Raw genomic sequence first — 26,740 nt, forward strand, 5'->3', positions numbered from 1 at the left:
CCAGACGATGCCTAACCCAGTCGCTATTCCCATCTCTTCTATAGCACGGGCCGCTTCTTCCCGGCAGCCTTGGTCTCCTCCATCTCCTCCGTTAACAGACTATTGAAATCGTCGGGATTATCAAGATACAAATGATGGCCGGCCTTGGGAATGACGACGACCTTGACGCTCCCGTTCTCGTTGCGCTTCTCCTCGTCTGTTCCGTGGAGAAGGGCCCGGAGCTTGGCCTCCTTTAGCTTCTCCTCTGCTGCCAGGCCCCCTGCCACGTCCATCCAGTCGTTTTCGCCGTACATGAAGACGATGGGGATGCCGGTCTCCTTGAGGGCCTTGGCGCTGCCGTCTGCCTGGGGGATGGGCTGGCGGCCGACTTGGTGGATGCGGTTGATGACGGGGCGGCGGGCGTACGCGCCGGGGGCGAGGATGTAGGCCAGCGCGTATTCGCCGCTGCCCTTTTGCTTGAATATGGAGAAGGAGTAGTCGTGGAGGGCTTGGGCCTCCTCGGGGGGGAGGTGGTTGAAGCGGCGGGAGCTCCAGCCCGACACGAAGCGGGGGCCAAACGGGCCGGCCATGCGGACGATGCTGAAGGGGGAGATGTTGGCGTCCCAGAGCCAGACGAGCCAGTTTGGCAGAGGGCGCTTGGGGGCGTTTGCTGCCTGTCCGTTGGGAGGGGCGGGGGCCGTCTTGCGGCCTTGGGTGACGGATTGCTGGTCCTGGGTGAATTCGTTTTGGAGCGTTGATTCCTCGGGCTCGGGGAGGTTGGCGTTGACGGCGTATGGGTCCTCGGGAATGCCGACGGGAGATGCGAGGATGAGCTTCTTCAAGTGTCCCGGGGTACTTGATTGCGTAGGAAACGGCGAGGTAGCCGCCCAGTGAGTGGCCGAGAAGAGTGAAGCGTTCGATCTTGCGGGCCTGGCGCCATTCTTCGAGCGCGTCGATGAACCAGTTCTCCGCTTCCTTCACCTTTTCCTCCTTGTCCTTGGCGTGGATCTTGAAGGGCGGTCTTGACGAGTTGCCCATGCCCAGCATGTCGAGGGCGTAGAGCTTGAGGCCGGGGATGCGGGTGATGGGCTCAAAGTTCTTGTAGAAGAAGCCCAGGCCGGCGCCGTATCCGTGGACCATGACGAGCGTCTCTTCGACTTGCTCGCCTTGTCGCTCGACGCAGACTTCGTTGAGGGCGCGGTTCTTGCCGGAGAGCTGGACGAGTGAGCGGCGCCATGTTCTGGTCCCATAGGGATCGGGCGTGCCCGTGGTTGAGGTTGAGGTGATACTGTCGACGGCTTCTTTGAGGTGAGGGACTAGAGAGAGGACGTTGCGCTCTGCCATGGTAGGTGTGACACTTGTCCACTGCGCAAATCATCAGTGGTCAGCCGGGTATGTCTATATGCGCGGGCACAGAGAAATACTCACCCATTGATATGCGGCGTCTTTGTAACCCAGAGGAAAGTACACTGATGGCGGGCCTCCCCGCGCAGGCTTCTGCTGCTTCAGGTTATCCGGAACCTCGACGTTGGACATGTTGAAAGATGGCTGTGACACAGATGCCGCGGAGGAGTCGAAAGACGAGGACGAAAACGGAAATGAAGTAGAAGAAGTGAGGGTGAGCCGTGATGGATGCAATACCGCAGTGGCAGCGTGTGGATGTCGTCGGAGTACTTGCATTGCCCGGAGCATCCGCTGTCTGGGCGTGGGGGGCGGGGGGATGCTTTTTATCCAAGCAGGCCCCCAGGCACCCTTTCAAGTGACGAAAATAGGATTTTCCTCCTGTGCAGGGGCTCAATTCTGGGGATGGATGGTGCGGCATGCGGTTCTGCGTTTGTAATGGCGGAGTTAACAGGCCTGAGCGTTTGGCTTTCGGATTTTGGGTCCGCCCGGACACCGATGACACCAAACCTGATGAGGCGGCCGGAGGCATTAGCGGGCGGACTGTTCCGATTATTGCGGTGGCTGCGGCTGAGATGGATCGACGACTAATAAAAGTCCGTATTTGCCGGCAGTGAAGTGAGCTGCTGCCCGCGGAGTTGGTGGTGACGATGACGGATGGCGTAGGATGGACGGGGATGGGAGGATAGGTGCTTGGATTGTTTATATTGACGAGACTGATGCTTGAATGCCTCCAAATGACGACGTTAGCACACACACATTTTAACCCATTTTAACGTGGGCGGGACTTGGAGGTGCAATTGGCGATGCGGCGATACTTTCAAGGCTGGTACGTACCTGCCTGCGTACCTGCTGCACATGCGCGGGCGGTGTGCACTGTAAACGTTGAAAGGCAGAATGCGAATGACGTTCCTAGCTCGTGACGCTGCGTGGCTGGTTTGCCGCGCCAGGCGTATCCGTATCAGCGCTAACCAGACCGCACTAACCAAGAGCACCACTTGTATTGACTGGTTCGACTCAAAACATTTGCATCCTACGTCGACTCGACTACGTCTCTCCTCGTCGCCGTGCAGCACAGGCTTCATCATTTCGTGCCTCTCGTTGACACCCATCTCCTCGCGACCGCATGGCACATGGCCTCAGCTGATCGGCTGCGATCCAGCCTCAATCATCGGCAATTTTCCCCCACAGCCACGCTCCTTCCTGCGCCGACGTGCTGCCTCGACTGGCCTCAACCGCCGCAACCATGGCCGACGACATCGATTCCATTGTCAAGGGCGCGCCCGTCGGTGTGGCAAACATCAAGACCAGCGCCGGCCCGACCCCAATCGCACCCGCCGGTGGCAAGCAGGGCGACCCTCTCAGCCACGCGCCGAGCTCTCCCTCCATGGTCTACCTGAACCTACTCATTCTCGAGGCTTCCCTACGAGCGCAATTCCTCGAACTTCGGGCTAGAAGACGCCACCATACCTTCTTCCTGATGCTGCTGACGCTATGGGTCGCCTTCTTTGGCTACAAACTGTACTTTGCCCCCCGTGAGGACGGCCGCGGCGTTGGAGGCTCCATCTATTGGGCATTGGAAGGTGCTCAGAAGGTGTGCTTTATGGGCGGCATCATCACGGCCATTTTGGTCTGGGGAACCGGCATCTGGGACCGCGGCATCCGTTGGCCGCGCCGGTGGTTCGCAATATCAAACAGGGGCCTGCGTGGCTTCAACTGCAAGCTTGTCATCATACGTCGTCCGTGGTGGGCCGAGGCTCTGTCGACAATTGGTTTCTTCCTGACGTATGGCCTGTTCTCGCACACGGCAAGCTCTTCATACCGCCATGTCGAGCCCTGGCTGCTGCGGGAGACGGAAAAGGAGCTCCAGCTGTCCGCTGAGGGCCATCCAATGCTGGTACTCCCACACGACGACGAGGAAAAGGGTGGGCATGAGGAGGACCTGGCCCCCGGAGGCGACTACGTCAAGCTCCTCCTACTACCCAAGCCATTCTCGCCGACCTTTCGAGAAAACTGGGAACTATATCGCACCGAATACTGGGAGAGGGAAAACGAGCGACGCGCACTGTTACGCAAAAAGGTCAAGCAACAATGATCGCAGCATGGCCAAGCAGACATACGGTTGGTTGTGGTGGCTACCGTGGAGGCAAACTCCGCAGCGCAAACCACAGTCACACAAGACTCTGCACCGCCACTCGAGCAGCGAGAAAGTACGGAGGAACCGCGGCGGCAGCGTGCGCCGTCCGTCAACAAGCTCGTCCCGAAGTCAAACACCCACACTGGACTTGGACGATGGCCAGCTCGGCCGCCGTCCTAGCTCCGCGTCGGAAAAGCGCCGGAAGAAGCCATCGTCTATTTCCATGTCCAAGTCGAAACGGTCTGGGACAGACTCCCGCTCAGTCACGCCAGAAGCACCGTCGCCCCTGACAAAGGAGGCCACCATTTCTACTGAGGGCTCTTCTGCTGAGGGCAGTGGACGGGTTTTGCGCAGTGCGGCACAAAAGTCTGGGAGGGGCTCTCCGGAACCAGGGAAGACGGGTTCATAGGGAATGTGTTGTACTTGATGCTGATGTAAGAATATGAAATTTTGACATTTGACCTTTGCTGTCTGGCGTATTGTGCTTATGCTTGTTCATGTCAGAGAATTCCACTTGGCAGTCTGTTGATATCCCTGCGTCGTATGCATCCTGGCTAGGATTTCAAGAGATGATACTCCCTTGTTGATCTTGTCTCGGAAAGCTGATTAGAAAGGCCAAAACCTGCGTGAGCCCCACGAGAGACTGATCTCTTTGGCAACGAGGAAAGTTTGGTATGGGGGACCTTGTGTAGGCTGTGGATGCGGTTGTACGAGGCCGAGTTCGGGGCTCGTCGGTGAATCATCACAGTTGCGTCTGGTTGCACTGTCACAGCAACGGCGTCCCAACATTTGAAGGCTTTGCACCTCGGACACACGCATGGCGTATCGGTGTGTCCCGCCATGTCTCGCACTAATATCATCAACAGATTGCCCAGCGGACCAATCAGGCGGACCTTTGCGAGTTTACTGCACCCCCATGTGCGGACGGGGAAAAAGGCTTGAAAAGGCGAGCCAGCAAGACACCCCCATACCGCGGGAGCGCCATGTTCTTGGCCAGTTCGGGGCATTGTAGCCAATGAGAGTCTCGGCCGGCTATGCTTGGATGGAAATAAGGCCGGATGGCATGGTGATGGAAAAGGGGCCGCCCCGAACGGGACGCACATGGACGGTGTTGGTGTTGTTGGAATACCTGCATGTGGCATTCCAAAGTCTCCCCACGGCGCAACTGCAAAGTATTTCAACGCCCGGCCGCTGGCCTTGGTGTATTCTGCCATCAATGACTTTCTTTTTTTTCGAACTTGTAAACGCACTCACCTAGTCGCTCTTTTGCCACGCTTCTTCACACCTTGGTCGTCAGTCATGCTGGGCCACGTCGCCTCTGTCGTGGCGATATTCGCACAGCTCGCCTTGTGCGCGCGCAAGGCGCCAGCCAGCAACAGCAGGGCCGTCAAGGCGGCGCGCGTGCCCGCGGGGTTCTCCAACTGCATCTTCTACGACGACTTTTGCGACAGCGAGGGATCGCTGCCGGACGCGTCGAGATGGGCCGTCGACCTGGGCACGCAGTACGACGGGGGGCCCGCGCAATGGGGCACCGGCGAGGTCGAGACGTACACGGACGACTGGCAGAACGTCCGCATCACGGCCGACTGCACGCTCAAGATGACGCCGGTGCGCGGCGACGACGGCTCGTGGACCTCGTCGCGCGTCGAGACGACGGCCGGCTGGGACTTTGCCTGCGCGGCCGGCGAGCGCCTCCGCGTCGAGGCCGGCATCAGGCTGGGCGACAACCCCGAGGCCAGGTCGCTCGGCATCTGGCCCGCCTTCTGGGCCCTGGGCTCCGACTACCGCGGCAACTACCAGAACTGGCCGGCCGTGGGGGAGGTTGACATACTCGAGAGCGTCAACGGCCTCGGCAGGGTCTGGCACGCCGCCCACTGCGGCGCGAACCCGGGCGGCGCGTGCGACGAGCCAAGCGGCATTGCCCGCGTCACCGACCCGTACGAGCGCGGGGCCTGGCACACGGTTGCCTGGGAGGTTGACCGGTCGGGCTGGGGCCAGGAGTCCATGAGCTGGTATGTCGACGGGGATGTGCAGTGGACGCTGTGGGAGGAGGATGTCGACGACGCCGATGCGTGGCACGCCCTGGTCGCCAACAGCAAGATGATTTTGCTGAATGTTGCTGTTGGCGGCGGGTTTCCCGACGGCGTCTCGGGCACCACGACGCCCACGTACGATACTCTTGATGGCGACGGCGCGAGCATGGAGGTTGATTACGTGGCTGTTTACTTGGAGGGTGGGTGGTGATGGTCACGGTTGAAAAGCGGACGGGGTATTTGGATGCGGGGGGTTTTCGCGGACGAGTCAAGGGGGCAGTAATTGTCTGATTATTCTTTTAGAAAAAATTAGCTAATTTGTAGTATTAATTCATCATTTCAATTTCAGGTTGGACGTGGGCATGTTTTGTCGTCAACCCTCACCACCATCAAGCCCATCCTGCACCACGCCCGGGCTTTCAGATTCGTACCCGCCATGACTCTACGGTGCCGAAACTCCAGACGACGCCCTTTGCTGACCCGAGCAAGTCTACGAAAATCCTCCATCGGCGCTCCGTCCTCCAATCAGCCTCAGCTCTACTCCGTACATGACACTCACACTCGTGCACAAATGACTGGACACCCAACTCTGTGACTCACAAACCAGCCAATCAGACGCAAAGCCGCCGTGGCATTGCCTATTCAGGCAGTTGCTTCAATGTAAACTTGAAACCAACGACGTGATATTGCTCACACCATGTAGTAATCATTTTTTTTTTTTTTTCTCTTGAAAAAAAAAAAAAAAAAAAAAAAAAAAAAATTCCGGTTTCTAATACAGAGTACCTCAACTGCCTTTCCAACTCACCCGTCATATGCAAAGAATCCCGCTTATCAAGCAGACTTTACGCAGAATCCCCCAGGGCCACGCTCGCTCACCCACCCACCGTCTGAAACCCACAGAATACGTGGAAAAAAGAAGACACAGACTCGGGTAGCGCATGAAATCCTGACACGGACAAAAGGGCCCCTGCCTCTATTTAAAGCAGTGGGAACATGCCACCCGGAGACCCCGACGCAAACAAGAATAAATCCCTGCGTCCCGCAACCAAGATCCCCGCAGGAGAGAAGGCCTATTCCCATCTCCGTCGTCCGTCTGTCACGAGAGCCTCTGAAACAATGCAGGCGCAGCACCTCTGCACGCGCATCGAGTCGCCGACGCTGCCCCTTGCGCTGCGCACCATCGAGCCGCGCGACGCGCCCAGGCACTCGGCCATCCTGACGGCCGACATGCGCAGCTCCGACCCTTGGGCAGGCGGCGTCTCCGTGTCGCGGTCAGAGGAGCTCATTGCCGGGCAGCGAGAGTCTGCCGCCGTGCCCACCGTCCTCGGGCCCGACGGCGAGGTGGTCGGCGGGCCGGGGAGGGTGAACATGGTGCTGGTGCTCACCAGCGAGGGCGACAGGGTCATTGGCCTGGGGGGCTTCGGCGCCATCAAGGACTGGGAGAGGCGCGGCGGCAGAGTCCGCGCCGGCGACGCGGGCGTCGTCGTTGACGAGGCGTACCGGGGCAACGGTTATGCGGCCGAGGCCATGAGGTTGGCCGTGGACTGGGCCTTTACGCCCGTGGCCGCCGGCGGTCCGCAGCTGGATCTCGTCACCGTCACCACCGCGGCCACGAATACGCCCATGCTGGCCTTGGCCGAGGACAAGCTGGGCTTGAGGGGCAAGGGAGTCCTGAGGCATCATGAGTCTGGCCATGCCGCCGGCGAAATGTACTACGAGCTGACGGCCGCCGAGTGGAACCACATCCAGAAGAACAAGATGACGTTGTAACTAATTGGTATATGCTGCATACAGCAAATGGCCTGTATTCCTCGGAATCTCTCAAGAACAATTTGAAAACAAAATCATAAAAAAAAACACTCCCAGGCCAGCTGTTATTAACCCCCGTCCAAAACGCCAGTGGCAACCAAAAAAGGTAGCTAACGCTGTTTCTTTTCCCAAATCAGGACAATAATGGAATCGAGTTCCTTTAGTCCGGCTGACCCTTTCTTGTCCTTGTTCGTGGACGACCTCACTCCTCTCTTCACATAAGCTTGCCATACTGTTCCGTCGGAAGCCTTTACTGAATCCAACAGTCCCCATACCTCCCCCCGGCGCCCTGTCCTGTTCAACGACTTTCTATCAACTTCGTCTTCGTCGATGACTATTTGATCAGAAACAGGAGTCTTCTGGGTATCTTTGAACAATTCTCCCTTCACTACGGCACTGTGGCGGTGGCGGTGACTGAGCCCATTCGGGTGGTGGCTTATCGACACGCCGTTGGTGATGACCCAGTTGTCGTGGAATAAATATTGGTGCATGAAGCATGCCTCGCCACACGCGTCAGTCACCAAGTGTGCCATGCCCACATCGAGGTGGTGTCGGTATTCGTAGTCGTGGAGCAAAAGCGGTCGCATGCCAGTCTCTTGGCCCTCGAGACGGGGTTCATGACTATCGCGCGGTGGGTAGAATGCCTGAATGACATGCATGTCAACGCCTGCCTGCTTCTCAAGACACCGCCTCAACATGGCATCCCATCTCTGTCCATGGAAGGGCGGCTTAGCGGCTGCATCGATTCTCATGCAAGGTAGCTTGGGAATCAGAGATACAGCGCGCTTGGTCAAGAATATCGCGCCTCCACCGTATGTTGCGACAGATTCGCCGTCTTGACGCCAGCTCATCTTTTCACTAGGGATACCGAGATACAACTTCTTGCTGAAATCGTAAGTTGAAAGCCGTTCTTGGAGATGGGATAGACTCGGGAAAAAGACTGTGTCTTCTATGACTGCGAACCAATGCTTCTCTTGGCCACTTGCGGCGATGGTGGCACCATATGATTTCATGACCCGAATCAATTCGTAATATCTTCGGCTTTTAGATGTGGGCTCCGAGGTTGAAGTCGTGTACACGTCAACACCCATTTCTTCAAGCTCCTTGTCTATCTCATCAAGTTGTTCCTCGGTGGCATTGTCAAGCATGAGAACTAGGGTGGCGCCGTTGGTGGTTCCGTCGCCCTTGGTCAACCAACGTTGCCATGCTCGCACGATAGCCCGGTCATTTTCAACGATTCGTTTATACGTGGTGGATACGCCGAACATGAGCGTTGATGCGTACAGTCTGTCCTGTGCCCCGTCGGCGTGAGTTGCGAGCTCCCATCCCTTTGACGCGCGCAAATCGGTAGGGCTCGGGTTGCTGACATCGATGACTTTCGACGTATCCCAGTGTGGCTGAAAGTCTGTGTGTACATCGGTAATTGAACCCACGGTCAAGGACTTGTCAGAGGTTTGCACTCTCCAAGCTTGCCATCTCGTCAAGTTGGTGAGTACATAGCGGTCAATGAGCCTCTCGAGATATTCTTCCTCTGGCAAGAGACCCCCAACTGGAGTCGTGTCCGGCACATCAACCGTAAGGGTCCGCCCTTGTCGATGAAGTCTTGTGGCATGAAATAGGAAACCAACAGTTACTGCAGTTAATAGCAGGTAGATAAGTCTCACTTGGAGTACTGGCATGCCTTTGGAAAGCAACATGGTGGTTCCAGCAAAAAAGCAGCGCCGGTCTGCAAAATCGGATGAAGCTGAGGGAAGAAAAGGGACCTATGACTGAACCAAATACATAGTGACGGGGTCAAGGCCACAAACAGCTCGTCATGACATGAGACCGCGGCAACAGACTGGCTTGAGCGTGCTCTGTTGAACAACGCAACGCTGCTTTTTTGACTACCTAACTAGGTAGTAGCTAGTAGGAGAAACAGATGACGGCTGGTGCATACGGGACAGCTATCCCTTTTAAACAGACAAGTATTAAAGTGATGCGCGAGGACCCTCCTCCTTCATTCCTCTCCATGTAAGTTACAAAGTACAGCTTGTACACCTTGTCGTGGACGGAAGAGCCAACAGTGGCCAGACAAACAGCAAACCAAATACATGAAACCGACCGGGTACCTAGGTGGGTAGCCTGTGGGTGTGGGACGTGAGGCAGATCCTTGCTGGTTCTCGACAAGCCCCTGGTCATGGGAGATGGCAGATCAGTCGAACTCGTGCCAACAATGACCGAAAATCAGCCACTGTGCCTGCAAATCCCTCACCATGCCGCTTTTCTCATGCATATCGTGTCGCAAAATTTTTCAATAAACAGGTTAAAAGTCCCGCCGTGGATACCTTGCGACAGAGTACACGGGCATGGGCGGAGTACAAAAGGAGGATTAAGATTATGCCCAGAGTCGTGTCCTTTTGTCCTGGATGACTGCCCTCGTTTTCGCTGGGTTTTCCACACCGTACAGGTATTATCGTAGAGGCAATCTATCAATATTATGGTGTACGGCGATCTGGTGAAAGGGGCGCACCATTCACCCAACAAGGACAACAGCAAACTCGGCGTTGGAGAAGAGTGATGGTTTGATAGTTCTTTTCGATGCCGTTAGTGCCATCGCCCTGCAGGGATGTGTTTGTGACGATGGGAACATTGGAAAGACGTACCCGTCAGCGACTAAGTGGACGAGCCACTTAGTCGCTAGCAAACTTACGTCAATTATGATGGGGCGCCGTTATCCGCGCCAGAGTGGACATTGGCATAAGACCCATTGGCATTTCTATTCGCTGGAACTGGTCCCGTTCCTGGTCCTGGATTAAGGCTTCCCTTAATATTAATCTGCTTTTCGGGCGAAAGCATTTGTTTTGAGGCATAATTCGCGGGCATGTTCACTGCAACTGTTGACTTGGCTTCGCGATACAGGTCAAAAAACTCGGCAAGAATTTGCTCCGCAGTCTGACCGGCGGGAGCGATTCTTGAGTTTAGTACTTCCTTGATGTGATCTTCGATTTCTTCAAACTCTGCCATGTCGTTCCGGTATCGGTCTGGAAGACCACTGTTGTGCAGAATTGCAAGGAACCCAGCCATCGCGGTGTTGACAGCGGCGAGAATTGTAATAGGCGTTCCATTTACCAGGGACATGGCACCCAGAGCAGTCAGGGCCGCTCCAAGCAGAAGCTGAACGACCATGAGCATCCATCGGAGAACACTGGTGATGTGGAATAGGACATAAAACCGATATTTATGAGCAACAACCTCGCGATACAGCCCTCGAGGCATGCCAAGGGGTGGCCATAGCCAATGTGTAGGATGGGCCGGCTGGTGGCTTTCACCATCTTTTAGTCCGCCAATGCCGTTGGCAATGACTGTCCACTCTGTGGAGCAAAGAAACCGGTGACGAACAATCTTTTGATGAGCGTTTGGATCGTGAGTAATGGGGAGAGAAGGATCGAGGTTTGTTGGTACGCCCTTTCTGTTCTTGCCCTCGGAAGGATCCTTACGAGGATTATTACCTCTACTACCTTGAACTGGGACAGAAAGGGGAATTGGAGGGATAACAGGGACATCAGTGGACGTGACGCCACTTTTGCCTTTGCTGGCCATTTTGCGGGTTTAATCGTCTAGGATAAATGCCACAATGGGTATCTTGAATGCAGGGACATAAAAATAACAATTTAGGATAACAATATTCCTCGGCCCTGAAATATGGAACGAAGGACTGCTGATGTTGGGTTTCAAACTCGAGACTTCTGATGCTTGAGTACGGGCGTTGATAAAAATCCAGCGAGCCCAGTGCCCTCTTTCCCAGATTGCCGACTGTGCCTTCCTGAAAGTCATTTAATGGCATTCAAATTTGGGAAGGTGCGGTCTGGAGCACTGAGCGCGGCCTCAGGAGTCAGAATTGCGCAAGGGGCAGCCATGACTAGGCTGATTACTGTTGCAATGTTCAGCCATAAAAGTCTATATAAACATACACAGATACGAGGACGTGGCTCGCTGCATCGGTATGAAAACATGATATAGTAGCCTGTACGGAGAACTTGTAATAAGACATGAGTTGAACAACTTTTGCAGCATCAAATTGGATGTTAGCGTCCTTGGCTGCAGGTGGGGGTGCTTCTAGATTCTAGACCGAACAGCTAGCTAGTGGGGATGACAGGCAGAGAAGCTCAAGCAAGTTTCCCCTCACCGCTCTGATTTCGACAACGGCAGAATTCCAAAAATTTGGTAACAGCAGCTGAGAATAGCTTCAATCGATAATTCTATCAAAACTTGCTGCTGGGTCGCCTAATTCAAACAACCTGCCTGCATGCGGCGTCTCGGTTTTATCTTGCGCGCCAATATCAGCCATAGACTGAAGGGGCTTACATCTGCCTATCGCATGACGCTCACACGGTCGCGTCACCTGCTTCCACCGCTGCTTTCCAGGACAATATCGTCGACCTCACCAATGATGGCGGACGAAGCGCCCCTAGTGCAGACCATTGAGCGCGATGGTAAGCAATTCAAAACCATCACTGAGGGAAAGGCTACGATTTTGGTTCCCCATGAAGCGAAAGCCGGCCAAGACACGGCTGAGGAACAGCAAGTCTTCTACAATCCAATACAGCAGTACAATCGTGACTTATCGACGCTGGTAGTCAGGGTGTATGGGGAGATGCTATTGGAGAAGCGAGTTGAAAATTTCAACTCAAAAAATGTAAAACAAGGCAAGAAGCGAAAGCGAGATGAGATAGAACAAGACAACGAAGAAGCGACCACACAAGCCACGGAGCAGCGGCAGCTAGAGAAAGAAAAGGAGGAAAATGGCCACACGTACAAGCCTTCATTCAAGATACTTGACGCGTTATCAGCATCAGGCTTAAGAGCTTTGAGATATGCCCTGGAGATTCCTTTTGTTACATCCGTTACCGCCAATGACTTGTCTGCCTCTGCTGCGCAATCAATAGCAGTCAATGCCGATCACAATGGTGTAGCGGATAAACTTACCGTCACCAATGATGACGCCCTAGCCCTCATGTACCGATCTATTGCGACAGATCTTTCCAGAAGAGATAAACGCGGTAACCCTAGCAGATCACACAAGTTCGATGTCATCGACCTCGACCCGTATGGAACAGCTGCTCCGTTTTTCGACGCCGCTATCCAGTCTGTTCGTGATGACGGTGGCCTGCTTGTCATCACTTGCACAGACAGTGCTGTCTGGGCCGGCCACAGCTATTGCGAAAAAACTTTTTCCTTGTACGGCGGTGTCCCTGTCAAAGGAATGCATTCCCACGAAGCAGCCTTACGCCTCATCTTGAACGCCGTCGCAACTTCCGGAGCGCGATATGGTATCGCAATCGAGCCTATGCTGTCGCTATCGATTGATTTCTACACAAAGGTTTTCATCAAAGTCACGAGATCACCGTCGGCAGTCAAATTTCTGGGGGCGAAAACCATGTTGGTGTACAGTTGCGACCAAGGTTGCGGTTCTTGGGAGACACAACCTATCCTCAAGAGCCGGCCTTTCCCCAATAAAAAGGGAAACGGATCCTTCTACAAGCACACAATGGCTCAAGGCCCGAGCACTGATCGCCTTTGCCAGCATTGCGGCTTCAAGATGCACGTCAGCGGACCCATGTATGGCGGTAGGATCCATAACCAGGACTTTATTCACCGTATGCTAGACGAAATACCCAAGGCGTCTCCCGAGACATATGGAACTTTGTCTCGTGTGGAGGGCATGTTGCGGACTGCCTTGGAGGAGTACATCCCAGGACCTGAACTGCCCACGGATGTTGACCCTAAAGACGCAGAAGCTGCAGTCGTTGATCACACCCCATTCTTCTTTATCCCTGGAAAGGTCTCGAGCATTTTATCGTGCTCCACCCCGACTGATGACATGTTTCGAGGCGCACTCATGCATCTGGGCTATCAAGTGGGCAGAAGCCACTGCCGCCCAGGCAGCATCAAGACAGACGCGCCATGGTCAACTATTTGGTGGATTCTGACAGAGTGGATCAGGCAAAAGTCGCCAGTCAAAGTGTCCAAATTCAAGGAGTCCATGCCTGGGTGGAAGATTCTCTATGATGCTGGAATTGTCGGACACGAAAATGCAAAGTCGGAGGATAGCAAAGGGCCAGATAGCATCGACACCAAGATGGAGGGCACCGAACAGCAACAGCAACAGCAACAACAACAGCAACAACAACAGCAAAAGGACGAGAAGGCGCTGGAAAAGACCGAGGCAGAGGGGAATGGCGGGGAAAAGAAAGAGCCGCTGACTGAAGAAGAGTTGCGAAAAACGCTTGTATTTGACGACGCTTTGATACAGCTTGGTCGTCAGAAAGGCACTCGGTACATGAGGTACCAGGTCAACCCTCACAAATATTGGGGCCCCATGACAAGAGCCAAGGGTTGAATGTCGACGCCATAACTGTGTATTGTATATGAAGTGGAATGAAACATGGCATCGGTAAAGGCAACTAGCAGAGCATCGTGATATTTAGCGGATTATGTAAAGGCCATGTGCTGAAGTTGGGGATCACCGCCCCACTGGGGTTGTTGACGTGCTTGTGCTTGCGTCTGGTGCTTACCAACAACATCCAGGGTGTTGGAGCTTGTTGGAGGGAATATGCGTCAACTCGGGTGCCTATCTTGTACCACAAATCAATCCATCTAAACTGTCATCTCCGTGCTTGCAATCAATTCCATCTGTCCATGTGATCTCCTGGCGTTTTTCTCACTTGCGCCTGCGACCCCCGCCATCATGTCTCTCAACGCGGGGCATCCGACTCCCAAGTCGGTTCACAGCCTCCAAGTCACAGATGCGACTCTCTCATGGAGAAACTCTGATGACGCCGAGGAAAGAGGCTCAACTCACGAGATTCTCTTCACCATAGACTTTTCCACTGCCCAGCGGCCAAATTACGTCGTTTGCGTTCTGAGAGAGGACGCTGATGCTCAGTCACGCCCCTTCCTGCTCGACCTCCTCCAGGCCGACGAGATACCAGCAGAGCTTCGCAACGGCCGTCTCATCAACGGCATTCCGCCTCACCTACAACCCACGCCCAGCAACAAAGTCGACGTTGTTGTTTCCACAAAGTCCGGCACAGGACGCGCGCAATCGTTCTGGCAGGCCGTGCTGCAGCCCCTCCTCCAAGCCGCCTCATCGCAACCCATCGTCGAGCAGTACAACCTCGTCGTCACGCAAGATGCCCAAAGCGTCCGACGATACGCCAAGGCCATCGACAAGTCATCCGCCGCCAGGACCACCATCCTGCTCAGCGGCGACGGAGGCGTCGTCGACCTCCTCAATGGCCGCGAGCCCGCCCCCGACGCACCGCTCCCGCTGATGGCGTTGCTCCCCCTCGGCACGGGAAATGCCCTATTCCACTCCCTGCACAAGCCGTGTGCGGCTACGCCTGGGCCGACGCCGCTCGTCCTCGCCCTGCGCACGCTCTTTTTCGGCGTGGCGGCGAATCTGCCCGTGTTCGAGGCGAAATTCACGCCGGGCTCGCAAATCGTCACCCACGCCGGCGGCGGCAACCAGGCCGCCTTGCAGCTCCCGCACCGGCAACACGTCACTTCGCTCTACGGCGCAATCGTGGCGAGCCACGGCCTCCACGCGAGCATCGTCTACGAGAGCGACACGCCGGCATACCGCGCGCACGGGGCAAAACGGTTCGGCATGGTCGCACAGGAACTGCTCAAGCTCTCCCACCCGTACAAAGCCAGCCTGGACGTGCGGCCTCCTGCTCCCGCCGCCTCCGAGGACAAGTTTGAGAGGGATCCGCACGAGACGCACGGGTACATACTGGTGTCGATGGTGTCGAATTTGGAGAGCGGCTTCACGATTTCGCCCGCTTCGAAGCCGCTGGATGGAAAGCTGCGTCTGGTGCACTTCGGGGCGGTGAGCGGCGACAGGGCCCTGGAGGCCATGGCGAAGGCGTACGACGGGGGCAGGCACGTGGACGTGGAGTGGGACGATGGCGAGAGGGTGCGGTACGAAGAGGTCGGGGAGGTGAGGGTTGTGAGTGACGAGGACGACGAGAGATGGAGAGTGTTTTGCGTCGACGGGACGATTGTGCAGGTCGCGAGGGGCGGGGGGATGAGCGTGGCGAGGGCGAGTAGAGCGTTGCTTCGGATCTTGGTTGATGAAAGGGCTCGCGCTTGATGCTTTTTTGCTGTTGTAGATGGTAGACGGTACGGCGTAGATGTACGCAACATGGACGGACGAATTGCGATGCCTGAAGGGATTCTCCGTGTGATTGTTTGTGGATGCAGAGGTATTTTGCTTCACTTTGTTAGCCAACTTGCGAGAGTATCATGGTCCAAAATTCAAAATGACATGTACATTCGTGAAGCGAGGCATTTTATGTCACGCAGTCGGCCAACTTGGGAGAATATATTAGCGTAAAAATGAAGGTATAATGTGTATATTCGCAGATACAATGTGTTTGGCCTCGCTTAAACGGCCAGCTTATGAGAATACCATTGGAAATTTGATACAACAGGTATGTTTGTTGAATGCAAGATATTTTGATTGTGTCACATAATTAGCCAACTTGCGAGAACGTCATTGTACAATGACGACTAACAATGTTCGTGATAACTGGCATTTTGCATCCCAAGTCAATATTGCTGGCTTCTCTCCCTCCCAGCAGCAACTATGCAGCAACTATGCAGGATCAAAAAAAAAAAAAAAAAAAAAAAAAAAAAAAAAAAAAAAAAAGGTTGCCCAGCCCAACTTCTCACTGCACAATTAGTTTATTCACCCTCTTCTCCATCGACTTCTCAAATTCCTCGACACCACCCTCCAGCGGCGTCATGCTGCCCCCCTTCAACCTGTACATAAACCTCCTCCGCGGCGCCGCCTCCTCCTCGTCACTCTGCTCGCTATCATCCCCGTCGTCATCCAGGTTGCCCTCTACGGCACCCCTCATAAACCATCTGTCGTGACTCACCAGCACGACGGCACCATCCCAGCTATTCAGTGCGATTCGCAGCGCCGTCACCGTCTCGTAGTCCAGATGGGTGGTGACCTCGTCGAGAATCAAGCAGTGAGGATGCTTCCAGAACAAGCGGGCAAGCTCGCACCTCACCAGCTGTCCTCCAGAGAGCTTGCACACGGGCGTGTCCGAGGCGACGCGGCCGGGGAGACCAAGCTCACCTAGCAGGCCGCGAATCTCACCCTCGCTCATTTGGCCGTCGACCTCGCGGGTGAGGAGCCCCAGGGCTGTCAGGGCGGGATCCTCCCTGCCCACGGCTTTGATGGCCTCGACGGTATGTTGCGAGTAGTAGCCCAGCTTCAGGCGCGGGTGCGTGGTAACGCTGCCGGTTGTAGGGCGGGTTTCCTCAACGAGCATCTTTATGAGGGTGGTTTTGCCGCAGCCGTTGAGGCCGAGGATGCCGATGCGGTCGCCCATGCCGACGGTGAGATTGATGCCGTCGACGACCGGGGGCAGCCTCGGGCCGTAGCGGTACGAGGCGTTATCGAGGGACAGGAGGGAGCCGGGGAACCGCAGGTCCGGAGGTTCCGGCAGGGTGATGACGACGGGACGTTCTTCCGGGGGGGTGTCGATGTCCTCGCGAGCCGTGTGGAAGTATCCTACCATGTCGCGGTTGAGCTTGAAGCGGTGCCCCTTGGCGCTGACCTGCATGCCCATGCGGTCGTCGAGCTTCTTCTGGCGCGACTTTGCCTGGCGGATCTTGTTCTGGTCGTCGTTGGCCTTGCCGGCCTTGATGTTTTGCGCAATCGTCTTCTCCATGTGTGCCCGCTGCTTAGCCTGCGCCGCCTTCATCTTCTTGAGCCACAGCTTGCGTTCCGCCTGGGAGGCTTCGTATGTTGGCAAGTCGCCGTGGAAATAGGTGAGCTGCTTCTCCTTGAGGATCACCAAGTCGGTGCAGACGGAGATGAAGTCACGGTCGTGCGATACGATGATGACGGTGGGGGGGCCGGTCCCCTTCCGCAAGATTCTGCAGATAGCGCTGCAGCCACACAATGCCCAGCAGGTCAAGAAAGTTGGTCGGTTCGTCGAGAATCAAGATGTCGGCGTCTTGCAGCAGAGCCGTTGCCAGAGCTGCTCGCATGTGCCAGCCCCCAGACATGCTGGAGATGGGCTTGCACATGCGATCCTCGGTGAACCCGAGGCCTGTCATGATGGTTCTGGCCCTGGTCTCGATTTGTGCGATACGTGACGGTTCGACCTGTATCTGGAGCTCGGCAAGCATGTCTGCGGCTTCCTGTGTTTCTGCCTGCAGTGTTTCGGGTGAGATTTCGTCGCTTGACTGGTTGATTCTGAGCACAAAAGTTAGATTGCGCCGATTTTGTTCACATGCGGAATCTCATGAAGCGTACACGGTAACCGAATCGGCAACGACCTTTTCAAAAGCCACGAGGTCTTTTCTGGCCTGCATGCCTCGAGCACCACTTCTCAGCCTGGCCTCTTTGTCCATGCGAAAGAGGCGCTTTTGCAAACGATGATGCTTGAGGGACCGCAGGGCTCGTACAGGCCCGAATGGATCAGAGGCATCAACACCGTCGGAAAGAGCTGAGGGGTCTTTAGCAAACAGCCATTTTACGGGACCTCAAGAGCTAACCTTTAATCTCCTGCTCGATGGCATCTCTCGCCGTCGCCCGATCAATGACCTCCTGGAGCACACTGGCTTCCGCATTACGGACCTCGCCAGACTTTTCATCACCGTCATCGTCCGTCAGCTTCGTCTGCTGCAGGATAGCAATTCTGGTGCCTTCAGGGATGCCAGGAATGAGCTTGTCCGCAATGGCCCTGAGCAGCGCTGTGCACAAGGGTGAATGGTTAGTGGACGGGTGGCCATGCTAGCTGGGCGGCAAAAGGAGGGCGGAAGGGATGGAAGCGTACTGGACTTTCCAGTCCCGTTACGGCCGACGAGTGCATATCTCTGTCCTTCTTTCAGGAGGAGCTTTGCATTGGACAAAATCTCAAGACCGTCGGAGCGCTTGGACTTGGCCTTTGCGGTGGATGACGCCTGTTGGCCTGATGTGACGAGGATGTGCAGACCTTGAACGTCGAGCTTTGAAAGGGGTCAGCAGAAGGACGACGATAATGCTCGTAGCGTCAAGTTGAAGAGAGCAGAAGAATACCTCTCGGTAGTTGGGCGAGTCGATGTGGAATCGCGTCTGCTTGGCGGTGCAGAGGATGGTGGTGGCAGATTCCGCTGTCATGGACGTCATTTTGTTCCAAGGGGAAAAAAAGAAAAAGAAGCGCGGCCGGTGAGGACACACAAGTGTATGAATCAAGTTACAATAAATATGTGCAAGGGAAGCAGAGGCTTCATGAAGCGGCTGTGGGTGCGGAATGCAATTTGCAAGTTGTCGAGGGCAAGATGCTTTATACAGAGAAGTCACTCTTCAATCTTCCAGTTTGAGAGCACATGCAGCCACTCGACGGCCGTCGAAGCACTGGAATGGAACGCCAAAAACGTGGACAAAGCGACGTTGGGACCCCGACTTTCCAGCTTCAGATGGCGCTGCCGCCCCTCCATCTCATGGCATGAGTCTGCTCGGCATACGGAGTAGATGTGGTGCAGTCTGAAGCCATCTCCTGAGAAATTCGGCACCATGTAATTTGGTCACAAGCCGGCTCGTGCGTCGTGACTCACGCCGAAGCCAGATCGGGAAAGTCGTCTCCACATATCGCAAAGCTGCTTGACCGAAATACAATAAAAACATGGTACACAGAGATTGGCCGATTTGCAAAGCATAGGCACAGACGCCCAGAGGACTGTTTGAAAGAAAGAAAAAAATGGTAAAAAAAATGATGCAATCTCATGGATTACTTCGACTCGGTCAAACGCTGCCGGCCTCGTGCTGTTTGGCTGCAGCCACAGACCGTTGCCCATGGCAATTGATTAATTGTCTGTTTCACGAGTCGCGACATCTACGGAGTACTCACACCCAACTTCGGGCCCATCATCCTTCCGCAGCGGCTCTGCTGGTGCTTGAGGCTGTGGTCTGTGGTCTGTGGACAAGTCGAGGTTTCTCCTCCGCGTCGGCGCCGGCGTCGGCCGCGGAGAGAAGGCGGGGAAGGCGGGCGACCGGGTCCGAGGCGCAGAGAATCCGGCGCCGGAGGAGACGGGCGGCTCCTGGCCGCGCCGTGTATGCGTGGGTCATGCCGCTACTGACACGGGCTGCCAGAGCATGCTGGCGCCGCGTCATTTTTTTTTCTTTTTCTCTTCGTCTTGGATGCCAAGATACGCCGAGGCTAGGGCATGGATTTCAGCTGGGACGCAGGAGAGACGATATCTTTGCTTGTTTTTTGATGTGGAAGACGGCGAACGACCGAATCTACACACTCGGCCTGCTGCAGAAGCTCCTGAAAAGGACGACATTCGCCGACAATTGGGACATGATGCTATTTCATCGATGCTACTTTAGTAACATTGATACTTGGTTAGCGATAGGGCTCCTTGGTTCGGAGGTTGGGTGGGCATCTCAGCGAACGGCCTCAAGTTTGTTTCCCTTCCCCTGCCCCCTCTCTTGATGCTAAACTGCTAACCAGAGATATATCTGCGTGGCTCAATCCTTGCGTCAGCTCTACTGAAGACGGAGAGTACGCCGAGGCAGGCTACTCCCTTGGCATTTATACGGCGTTGCAGCTCCTGGGCGTGTTCTGGCTTGCCGCACTCATCTGGTAAGATGCTGCCCACCCTGCACGTAAATCGGACTGAATAGTTTGGTTTTTGTGCTCGTATGCGTGTCCGCAAAAGCCGGGCATCTCGCTACACAACCGACTTCTTTTCACTACATCAGAGCACCGTTGTCCCTCTTTGCGACTGAAGACATCGGGTGACTCACGACCAGGGACTCTTGTGTCTTCCTCACGGCCGCAAAATCAACCAGCTGACGAGTCCGAACTCTCCCAAGACATAAGCATGGTGGACAATAACCCTGTCTGTCTCGTTCGTCGTATCACTCGCAAGTACGCTCCAGCCCTTCTTAAATATCGAAAGAAAAAAAAAATCAGCCTTAATCCACAAGACTAGGCTTCCTCGGCGTCATCACCAGTCGGCCTCCTCGCCTCATCATCCTGATACGTAGCCACCGGTTGCCCTTTCTAAGCACCCTCTATTTCCACCTCTTGCACAGCTATCTTCGCACGTTCCGCCGACTCTGGCCCCTCGACCTCGAGGAAAAAGCACCCGTGTACTCGCAATTCCTCGAAACGCCGAGCGGGCTCTCTACACTCGTGCCTTTAGGTGGTCTCAGGCTGTCGTCTTGAGAAACCACGAATTGGTAGACAACTCCCAGAAGCTATTCCCATCGCTGCTCGTCCTTATTCTCGATTTGATAACGGCTGCGCTGGCATTGCTGGTCGTCAACTTTGCCGTGTACTGGAGGGGATTGGATTGGCGTCTGCGGGACTCACGGGAGTTTCGCTGGTGTAGCTGATTCCGCTGGGTGAGACGCTGGACTTACTGATGCAGTTCTGGACGTCGAGAAGACGTCGTTGGGGGGGCGGGATGGGTGGCGCGGATAGAGCAGTTTGCGAAGTGAGACAGAGGAGTATCTTGCGGGCAAGAGCCTAGAGTCTGGGCCACATTAGTCCGAGAGGAACACATCATGGTCAAGGATTTGTGTGCCTCGTACAGCGGGGACGGTGAGTCGAAGGCCTTGGATGGAGTGAGTTTGGAGGCTGGTGCCGGCGAAAGACTTGCTATTTGCGTGAGAAACAGGCAGACAAGTCTCCTTTTTACGGGACCACCATGCGGCTCAAGTGGTTTTTTTGGCAATGGTAGATCCTCGTTGCTGCTTGCATTCCTCCATCTCCTCGCTCCCACGTCCGGGGCTATCACTATGGACTCCCAAGTCTCTATTCTCGAGGCCGAGATATACCCTCCGTACGCGCATCATCACCGTGACTCAAGACCAGTTCGTTCTTCGCGACACCGTTCGCGAGAATATTGACCCCTTCCAAGAATACGATTCCGTCGCTGAGGCTTTACACCGGGTTGTTCTCGGGCAGTGTATCGACGCGGTTCTGTTGAGGAGGGATGTCGGCAGAATAGTGCCTCTGGCGGAAACCACGAGCAGGTACGGCTTTTATTTTATTTTGTGACTGGTTGATTATAGAAGCTAGTGTCTGTTTCAGTGTTGATAGGGATACGGAGCAGATGGTGCGTGGTGTGATTGAAAATCAGTTCAAGGGCCACACCATTATATCCATAGCTCGTCGGCAAGAAACTGTCATCAACTACAGTAAAGCCGTGGTCTTGGATGAGGGAACAGTGCTGGAGCTTGGAAATTCACGAGAATCGCTTCACGAGACGAGCAAGTTCAAAAGTCCTATGGAGTGCTAGCCACCCTGATACTACTTTATAGTCTTGCGGTGAACCAAGCTGTGCACTCGGGACAATTTCGACGCTCGACATAAAAATCTCTATAGGCTCTCCAAGCGTGTCATTCTAAGCTTCTACCTTGTCCCTCTCCACAGTAATAAAACGCCCCTTACCAGCCCTCATGGCGACAATATGTCTCTCAATACACTTTGCAGTGTTAATGGCTGCCGTGTATGCCGATTGATCTGATGCCATCGCATCATCACCGGGCTCCCAACCCGTGTAAAGTCGCAGAAGCATCAGCTTGCCCCAAGAGCCAGACCAATCGATGTAATCATGGCCGTCTTTCAAATGAAGCGCCTTGAACCACGGGCCACATCCAGTGAGATCTAAAAACTCCAACTTGTAAAAGTTCTTGCTCAGCATTCTCAGAACAAGAAGTGCCTCGCTCCAGTCATGATCTAGTGAATGAGAGTAATAGTTGGTGCCGGCGTACGGTATATTGCGGCCTTGAGGCGACGGAATGGTAGAAAACTTTGCCCACGGAGTTAAGCAAGGCTCTGGCCAATACGCCAGACTCAAATGCGTGACTGAAGGCAGCTTCGACGACAATGACAGAAGTTGCTTCCACGAGACGTCTCGTGGGCCTCTGGGATCCAGGGCCAGCGAAAGATGCGTCAAGTTGGGAAGCAAGAGGCGCGGAGGGCTTGGGCTGGTGTCGACATTCTCCCAAGAATCTTGAGGTTCATCAATAGCGTCGGGTTCGACCACGCTGAAGAGGACATCGATTACGTCTTTCAGCTTCAAAGACCTGCCAATCGAGGCTGAGAGGTCCAAGCAGGTAATTTCAGAGTTTGCTCTAGACTGGTCGTCCAACTCCTCGTAGCTGAAGACATTCTCAGGTGGCTGTAGAATGACCCTCAAGTCAGAGATTGATACGCCATTATCCGAAGCAACGCCGATATATCGAATAAGAGCCGGCTTGAGGTGACTAGGCACAAAGTATAAATAATATTGATTAAAAACGCGATGAATGTCCCAGTCTGCAGCCAGGCGCCTGAGAGTGAGATCAATCAAACTCCCTGGCTGTGGTAGCGGTGCCCCTGGCAGTGTGGATCTGTCAAAGCCAGAATAGCTCACGCGGGTAGGCCGGGAGAGTGAGTTTGAGACATTGTCATCCTCGCGCCCTCCTAATAGCCAGCTGCGAGGGGGCGCTGGGCCGGCGGGTAGTCTGCGGCCATGGCTGTCGAATCTTTGACGAACAGGTCGCCGTGGAGCAGGTGATGGTGTCTCGGGGATCTGAAGGATCTCCCTGATGGCAGGTGGAACGCTAGGCGAAGTCGCCGGCAGAGATGGCGAAGACGACGGTCCTGCGGCTGCGAGCCGTAGATTTGCAAGAAGTTCGTTTACGCTTTTGGAGGCTTTATCTGGCCAAGAGTAAGTATCAGCGTCATTCGAGCTGCAGCTATACTGGAGGAGACTCACAACCTCCAGAACCAGGGGGCGACGATAAACTCGTCGTCGACGCCGCTGAAGATGGCTTGAAAGGCTTGATGCGATTTCGTTTCTTAGGCATTCCCGAGCGAGCGCTTCCCGTTGTGCAAGCTTACGAAGCTCAAAAACTCGGTTGGCAAACGGTCGGTATTCAACAACGTCAATGACTCAATGTCATCGACGTCGTTGCCTTGATCTCAACGGTCGCCTCAAGCTCCAGGCTGCAAGATGGGAGCCCCGCCGAGCAACCAAAGGTCAGCGCTGATTCGCCACTAAGCAAACTGCGAGCCCCACTTCTTTCCAATCCTGGCGCCCCATGTTCAATCAGTCGTTTGCCAACATACAGCCAAACTTCATGTCCCTTGGCTGGTGCTCGCCTCTTCGTTTCATACCCGGGCCGAATATCCTTCGATAAAGGCCTCAAAACGGCCCGTATGGAGTTGTCTAGACCGCCTCCACCATGCGAGATAATACGTGGATGTGAATCCTGCCGCATTCATCCCACGGGTTGAAACCGGATTCGACTTCCGAGTTCCGACTAAACCTCGAGAAGACGAGTGAGGCTAACTCTCATGCCGTGATATCACCCCCTGTTCAAATGCCAACATGCTTGACAATGTGACCAAAAAGGCAGCCAAGAAGGGCATCGGCCCTTTATTAAATTCACATCCATCGCGTTTCTTGGAATGAATTGAGAAAACAGCATCTTCTGTCGTGGCCGGGTTTCGTCTCCAGTGTTACCACCAGGCAAAGGGGGTGGCATTTCGAGTTGTTGAATGCCAGTTTGGCTCTACGTACCGAGAATGCACGAGCACGATAGGCATAGTGCCTACCGGAGAGTACCCCCAAACTTGTCTGCCTAGACTGTCTACAAGAGCTGATCTTAGTAATTCATGCAGGCCCTCTTACCTAGGTTTGTAATATTTCGTGACAGTACGGCGCATATACTAGGGCAGGCCCTCTTACCAAGTTTTTACTAAGGCGACATTGCAGAATTTCCGCTTGATCAAGCTCCGGCCGCTGAAGTACAACTTCTCTGGGATGAAGTGTCGCGTATGAGATGCAGCAACTCGCATCGAGAATTGCATGATTCTCCCCGCTCCAATCCCCCGTCTTTGATCGTCCTCATAGTCCGTTTAAGGTCCATTTTCAGAAAGACGAAGCGAACAGATCGGGAAGCCCGCGGATCCTAAAGTAGCAATTGGAGTAACATTAGCATCAACCAACAGGGTGTCCATTTATGAAACCCAGACGAAAATGAAGCTGATCATTTGGGGAATAATGCGCTCTTGGTACGTGCGCACTCTCTGAAACTGAGTGTTGTACAAATAAGAGTTGGGCCGTCACACCTATGCTTGCTGATTCTCATGCATGACAATGGGGTCGCGATATTTTCAAGCGTGCGGCCGAGGTTTCTGATCTGGACATATCGGAGCTGCCTTCCCATCGGTTTTATATGAGCATACATCATGCTTCCTCCTAATAGTGCCAGCGAAAGAAACGCAATCAGTCTCGTAGAATGGACCCTTTGTTCTGGAGGGTGGACAGGACATGACCTGAAGACCATTGACAATGGCTTGAAAATGTCATGAACCATTGCCATCCCCTTTTCATGATTCAGTTTCTACTATGTGTCTCGAGACGTTTTCTTTCGAAACCCAGGCCAAGAAAAGGACATATAGAACGACGTTTGCGTTTCCTCAACACCAGCCAATCTGGGTCGGCAGTTTAGGCCTTATGATCCGACAGTTTCGTTAATCTGTTACAGACGCATATGCCTTGGCTGTGGGCAAATATCCCTGTTTCCTCGTGTTACCCCTGTACGGTTCATCCGGCCGAAAAACGCGGACCGGAAGGCAAGTAGGGATCAGGCCACGTTGGCCCCTATTTATCGAGACTAGTATTTCATTTGTGCAGAACGGCTCACAAGAGGCTTTTAAGGAATGATAGCCTATTTTACACGCAATAGTGCCTGCAGAAGGTTAGCCAAGTCCTGCTGAACCTGCCTCTGGTGTTTCTCCCAGCAGACAAGGACAATTAAATTTCAGAAGGGCCTCGTTCACATGCAGATTAAGATTTAGAATAAAGCAGAGTCCGGCGACGTGACGCGTCAATTCATTGAAAGCATTACTCAGTAAGTTGGAGCTACTCCGTCAAAGTTTCAATCCTTCCTGTTGATCCTGACAATCATTAACTGCAAAGCGCTTTCCCGTTGCTCCACAGCATGTATCTAACCGTCGGAAGATCACCCCACTGGTAATGCGGTTGGTATATCAAGGTATCAACTACCTTGGCCTGGTCTTTCATCTCTATACATCTGCAATCCTAAATCGGTTGCCGCCAGTTCTTGTAGGAGACGGGGGATTCTGAGGGCCTCTTTGCCCCTATTACCACACCCTTGAGTGTCACCTGGCGTTGCTGGGTGCGACCATACGAAGTGCGGAACCATCTTCGAGTGCCCGGGTGATGTACTGGGATGCCGAATATCAATAGTGAATGGCCAACCTGCCTGTTTTTAGCCTGGAGCCTGGAACCCGGAGCCTGGTCCGGGCAGTTGATGAAAATTGATCGCCTGGGCTGTAATTTTGGACAAACAGCCAAATTTTGTTTCATGTGACTGTTGGCGCAGTCCAACACTTGATGTAGTACTGTTTCTTTTTTCCGCTTCTCCGTAGCATACAGCCTCTTGTGCTATCTTCCATTTCATGTACAGATTGTGCGGGGATTCTCAGTCAAAGACACAAGGCAACTGTCACTACTCGTCCAATATTTCACCCATCTCGATGGCGCATAAATGTCCAGGATACCGGGATACTGGACCAACACTAGTCACTATAAGAACCCAATAGTTACACTGGCAGGCACTGGAAGCGCGTCGGGCTGCTCGGATATATTCCTCGAGCCGATACGAGAGGGGTGCAGCTGAAGGCTGGCGCGCCATACAAGACGGTTGTTCCCATACTTGGCGCAGTTGATGAACTCACTGGCGGCGAGGACAGGCAGATTAATCGGCTATCTGTACAGGCGATTGGTGTATCCTAGGTGAAGAGCTGGATTGAGGTTAAGGCGGGCGTGATCGAAAGCTTTGACTACTCCGTAGTCCGTCAATCAATATCAGGAGCCGCTTTAGGCCACTATCGAAGAAAGGCATCTTGCCAAAGAAGAGTCGAGCCTATCTGAAAGCTGTTGGACAAAGTCTCCTACATGCCTGTAAACACCATTAGCCCGGGAAGGGGGTATGAATCCTCTTGGGCTCTAACGGACTAACACTAACATGTTGGGACATAATGCCGCCATCTTGGAATGGACATGCCGTGAGACTTGCTTTTATCGTATCACCAGGAGCTCAAGTTGATGGCCACTCCCTACACTCCCCCCTAGGTACTTGTCGCGTGGCCATGCGGAAGGCCCGAAACCCCGGGATTGGGACAAATGCTCGGTCTAAAGCGACAAATGGGTGCTGAGTGTGTCTTCTATCATCAATCGCAGTCCGTGGTTGTTCTCGTTATCTGAGGTCAAGCGCTTTTTTTTTTTTTTTTTAGGCAAGACGGAATGTGGTCCGGTGTTTGCCTCCTTCCGCAGGTGTTTATTTAATCGTGTTCGTGAG

The 26,740-nt window shown here is 54.2% G+C and overlaps 12 protein-coding genes across 12 annotated transcripts; 5 read left to right on the forward strand and 7 right to left on the reverse strand.

Annotated features, from left to right (window-relative positions):
- Positions 1 to 38: 38 nt before the first annotated feature.
- Positions 39 to 569, reverse strand: J3458_001928 (uncharacterized protein; the record flags this gene model as incomplete). The annotated part of the gene is made up of 1 exon (XM_007816566.2): positions 39 to 569. The coding sequence occupies one exon, from the start codon at positions 567 to 569 to the stop codon at positions 39 to 41; it is 531 nt and encodes a 176-aa protein (XP_007814757.2).
- A 2,057-nt stretch (positions 570 to 2,626) lies between these two features.
- Positions 2,627 to 3,475, forward strand: SPO7_1 (Nem1-Spo7 phosphatase regulatory subunit; the record flags this gene model as incomplete). The annotated part of the gene is made up of 1 exon (XM_007816567.2): positions 2,627 to 3,475. One exon carries the CDS (start codon positions 2,627 to 2,629, stop codon positions 3,473 to 3,475), a length of 849 nt encoding a protein of 282 aa, XP_007814758.2.
- A 171-nt stretch (positions 3,476 to 3,646) lies between these two features.
- Positions 3,647 to 3,823, reverse strand: J3458_001930 (uncharacterized protein; the record flags this gene model as incomplete). The annotated part of the gene is made up of 1 exon (XM_066117001.1): positions 3,647 to 3,823. The coding sequence occupies one exon, from the start codon at positions 3,821 to 3,823 to the stop codon at positions 3,647 to 3,649; it is 177 nt and encodes a 58-aa protein (XP_065978889.1).
- Positions 3,824 to 4,816: 993 nt separating this feature from the next.
- Positions 4,817 to 5,761, forward strand: J3458_001931 (uncharacterized protein; the record flags this gene model as incomplete). The annotated part of the gene is made up of 1 exon (XM_007816568.2): positions 4,817 to 5,761. The coding sequence occupies one exon, from the start codon at positions 4,817 to 4,819 to the stop codon at positions 5,759 to 5,761; it is 945 nt and encodes a 314-aa protein (XP_007814759.2).
- An 81-nt stretch (positions 5,762 to 5,842) lies between these two features.
- On the forward strand, positions 5,843 to 9,609 carry J3458_001932 (uncharacterized protein). The gene has a single exon (XM_066117002.1). It carries the CDS (start codon positions 6,544 to 6,546, stop codon positions 7,318 to 7,320), a length of 777 nt encoding a protein of 258 aa, XP_065978890.1. The 5' UTR covers positions 5,843 to 6,543; the 3' UTR covers positions 7,321 to 9,609.
- Positions 7,470 to 9,056, reverse strand: J3458_001933 (uncharacterized protein; the record flags this gene model as incomplete). The annotated part of the gene is made up of 1 exon (XM_007816570.2): positions 7,470 to 9,056. The coding sequence occupies one exon, from the start codon at positions 9,054 to 9,056 to the stop codon at positions 7,470 to 7,472; it is 1,587 nt and encodes a 528-aa protein (XP_007814761.2).
- A 447-nt stretch (positions 9,610 to 10,056) lies between the features above and the next one.
- J3458_001934 (uncharacterized protein) lies at positions 10,057 to 11,051 on the reverse strand (the record flags this gene model as incomplete). Its single annotated transcript, XM_007816571.2, has 1 exon — positions 10,057 to 11,051. Exon 1 carries the CDS (start codon positions 10,939 to 10,941, stop codon positions 10,057 to 10,059), a length of 885 nt encoding a protein of 294 aa, XP_007814762.1. The 5' UTR covers positions 10,942 to 11,051.
- A 504-nt stretch (positions 11,052 to 11,555) lies between these two features.
- TRM1_1 (RNA methyltransferase tRNA(m5U54)methyltransferase) lies at positions 11,556 to 14,061 on the forward strand. Its single transcript, XM_007816572.2, has one exon. The coding sequence runs from the start codon at positions 11,648 to 11,650 to the stop codon at positions 13,739 to 13,741; it is 2,094 nt and encodes a 697-aa protein (XP_007814763.2). The 5' UTR covers positions 11,556 to 11,647; the 3' UTR covers positions 13,742 to 14,061.
- Positions 14,053 to 15,765, forward strand: J3458_001936 (uncharacterized protein). Its single transcript, XM_007816573.2, has one exon. It carries the CDS (start codon positions 14,090 to 14,092, stop codon positions 15,494 to 15,496), a length of 1,407 nt encoding a protein of 468 aa, XP_007814764.1. The 5' UTR covers positions 14,053 to 14,089; the 3' UTR covers positions 15,497 to 15,765.
- J3458_001937 (uncharacterized protein) lies at positions 15,696 to 17,123 on the reverse strand (the record flags this gene model as incomplete). The annotated part of the gene is made up of 2 exons (XM_066117003.1): positions 15,696 to 15,716; positions 16,098 to 17,123. 2 exons carry the CDS (start codon positions 17,121 to 17,123, stop codon positions 15,696 to 15,698), a joined length of 1,047 nt encoding a protein of 348 aa, XP_065978891.1.
- A 118-nt stretch (positions 17,124 to 17,241) lies between these two features.
- Positions 17,242 to 18,535, reverse strand: J3458_001938 (uncharacterized protein; the record flags this gene model as incomplete). Its single annotated transcript, XM_066117004.1, has 5 exons — positions 17,242 to 17,620; positions 17,681 to 17,873; positions 17,923 to 18,120; positions 18,204 to 18,375; positions 18,446 to 18,535. The coding sequence occupies 5 exons, from the start codon at positions 18,533 to 18,535 to the stop codon at positions 17,242 to 17,244; spliced, it is 1,032 nt and encodes a 343-aa protein (XP_065978892.1).
- Positions 18,536 to 20,768: 2,233 nt separating this feature from the next.
- J3458_001939 (uncharacterized protein) lies at positions 20,769 to 23,306 on the reverse strand. The gene is made up of 2 exons (XM_066117005.1): positions 23,128 to 23,306; positions 20,769 to 23,066 (listed from the first exon to the last, which is right to left on the reverse strand). Exons 1-2 carry the CDS (start codon positions 23,213 to 23,215, stop codon positions 21,766 to 21,768), a joined length of 1,389 nt encoding a protein of 462 aa, XP_065978893.1. The 5' UTR covers positions 23,216 to 23,306; the 3' UTR covers positions 20,769 to 21,765.
- Between the last annotated feature and the right edge of the window lie 3,434 nt (positions 23,307 to 26,740).

The sequence above is a fragment of the Metarhizium acridum genome, assembly GCF_019434415.1.
Source record: "Metarhizium acridum strain ARSEF 324 chromosome Unknown scaffold_1, whole genome shotgun sequence".
NCBI lineage: Eukaryota > Fungi > Ascomycota > Sordariomycetes > Hypocreales > Clavicipitaceae > Metarhizium > Metarhizium acridum.

Coding starts and splice junctions, on each gene's coding strand:
- J3458_001932 (XM_066117002.1), top strand. CDS start 6,544: ATGCCACCCGGAGACCCCGACGCAAACAAGAATAAATCCCTGCGTCCC.
- TRM1_1 (XM_007816572.2), top strand. CDS start 11,648: ATGCGGCGTCTCGGTTTTATCTTGCGCGCCAATATCAGCCATAGACTG.
- J3458_001936 (XM_007816573.2), top strand. CDS start 14,090: ATGTCTCTCAACGCGGGGCATCCGACTCCCAAGTCGGTTCACAGCCTC.
- J3458_001939 (XM_066117005.1), bottom strand. CDS start 23,215: ATGCCTAAGAAACGAAATCGCATCAAGCCTTTCAAGCCATCTTCAGCG. Junction 23,067..23,127: donor GTCGCCCCCTGGTTCTGGAG/GTTGTGAGTCTC, acceptor ACTCTTGGCCAG/ATAAAGCCTCCAAAAGCGTA.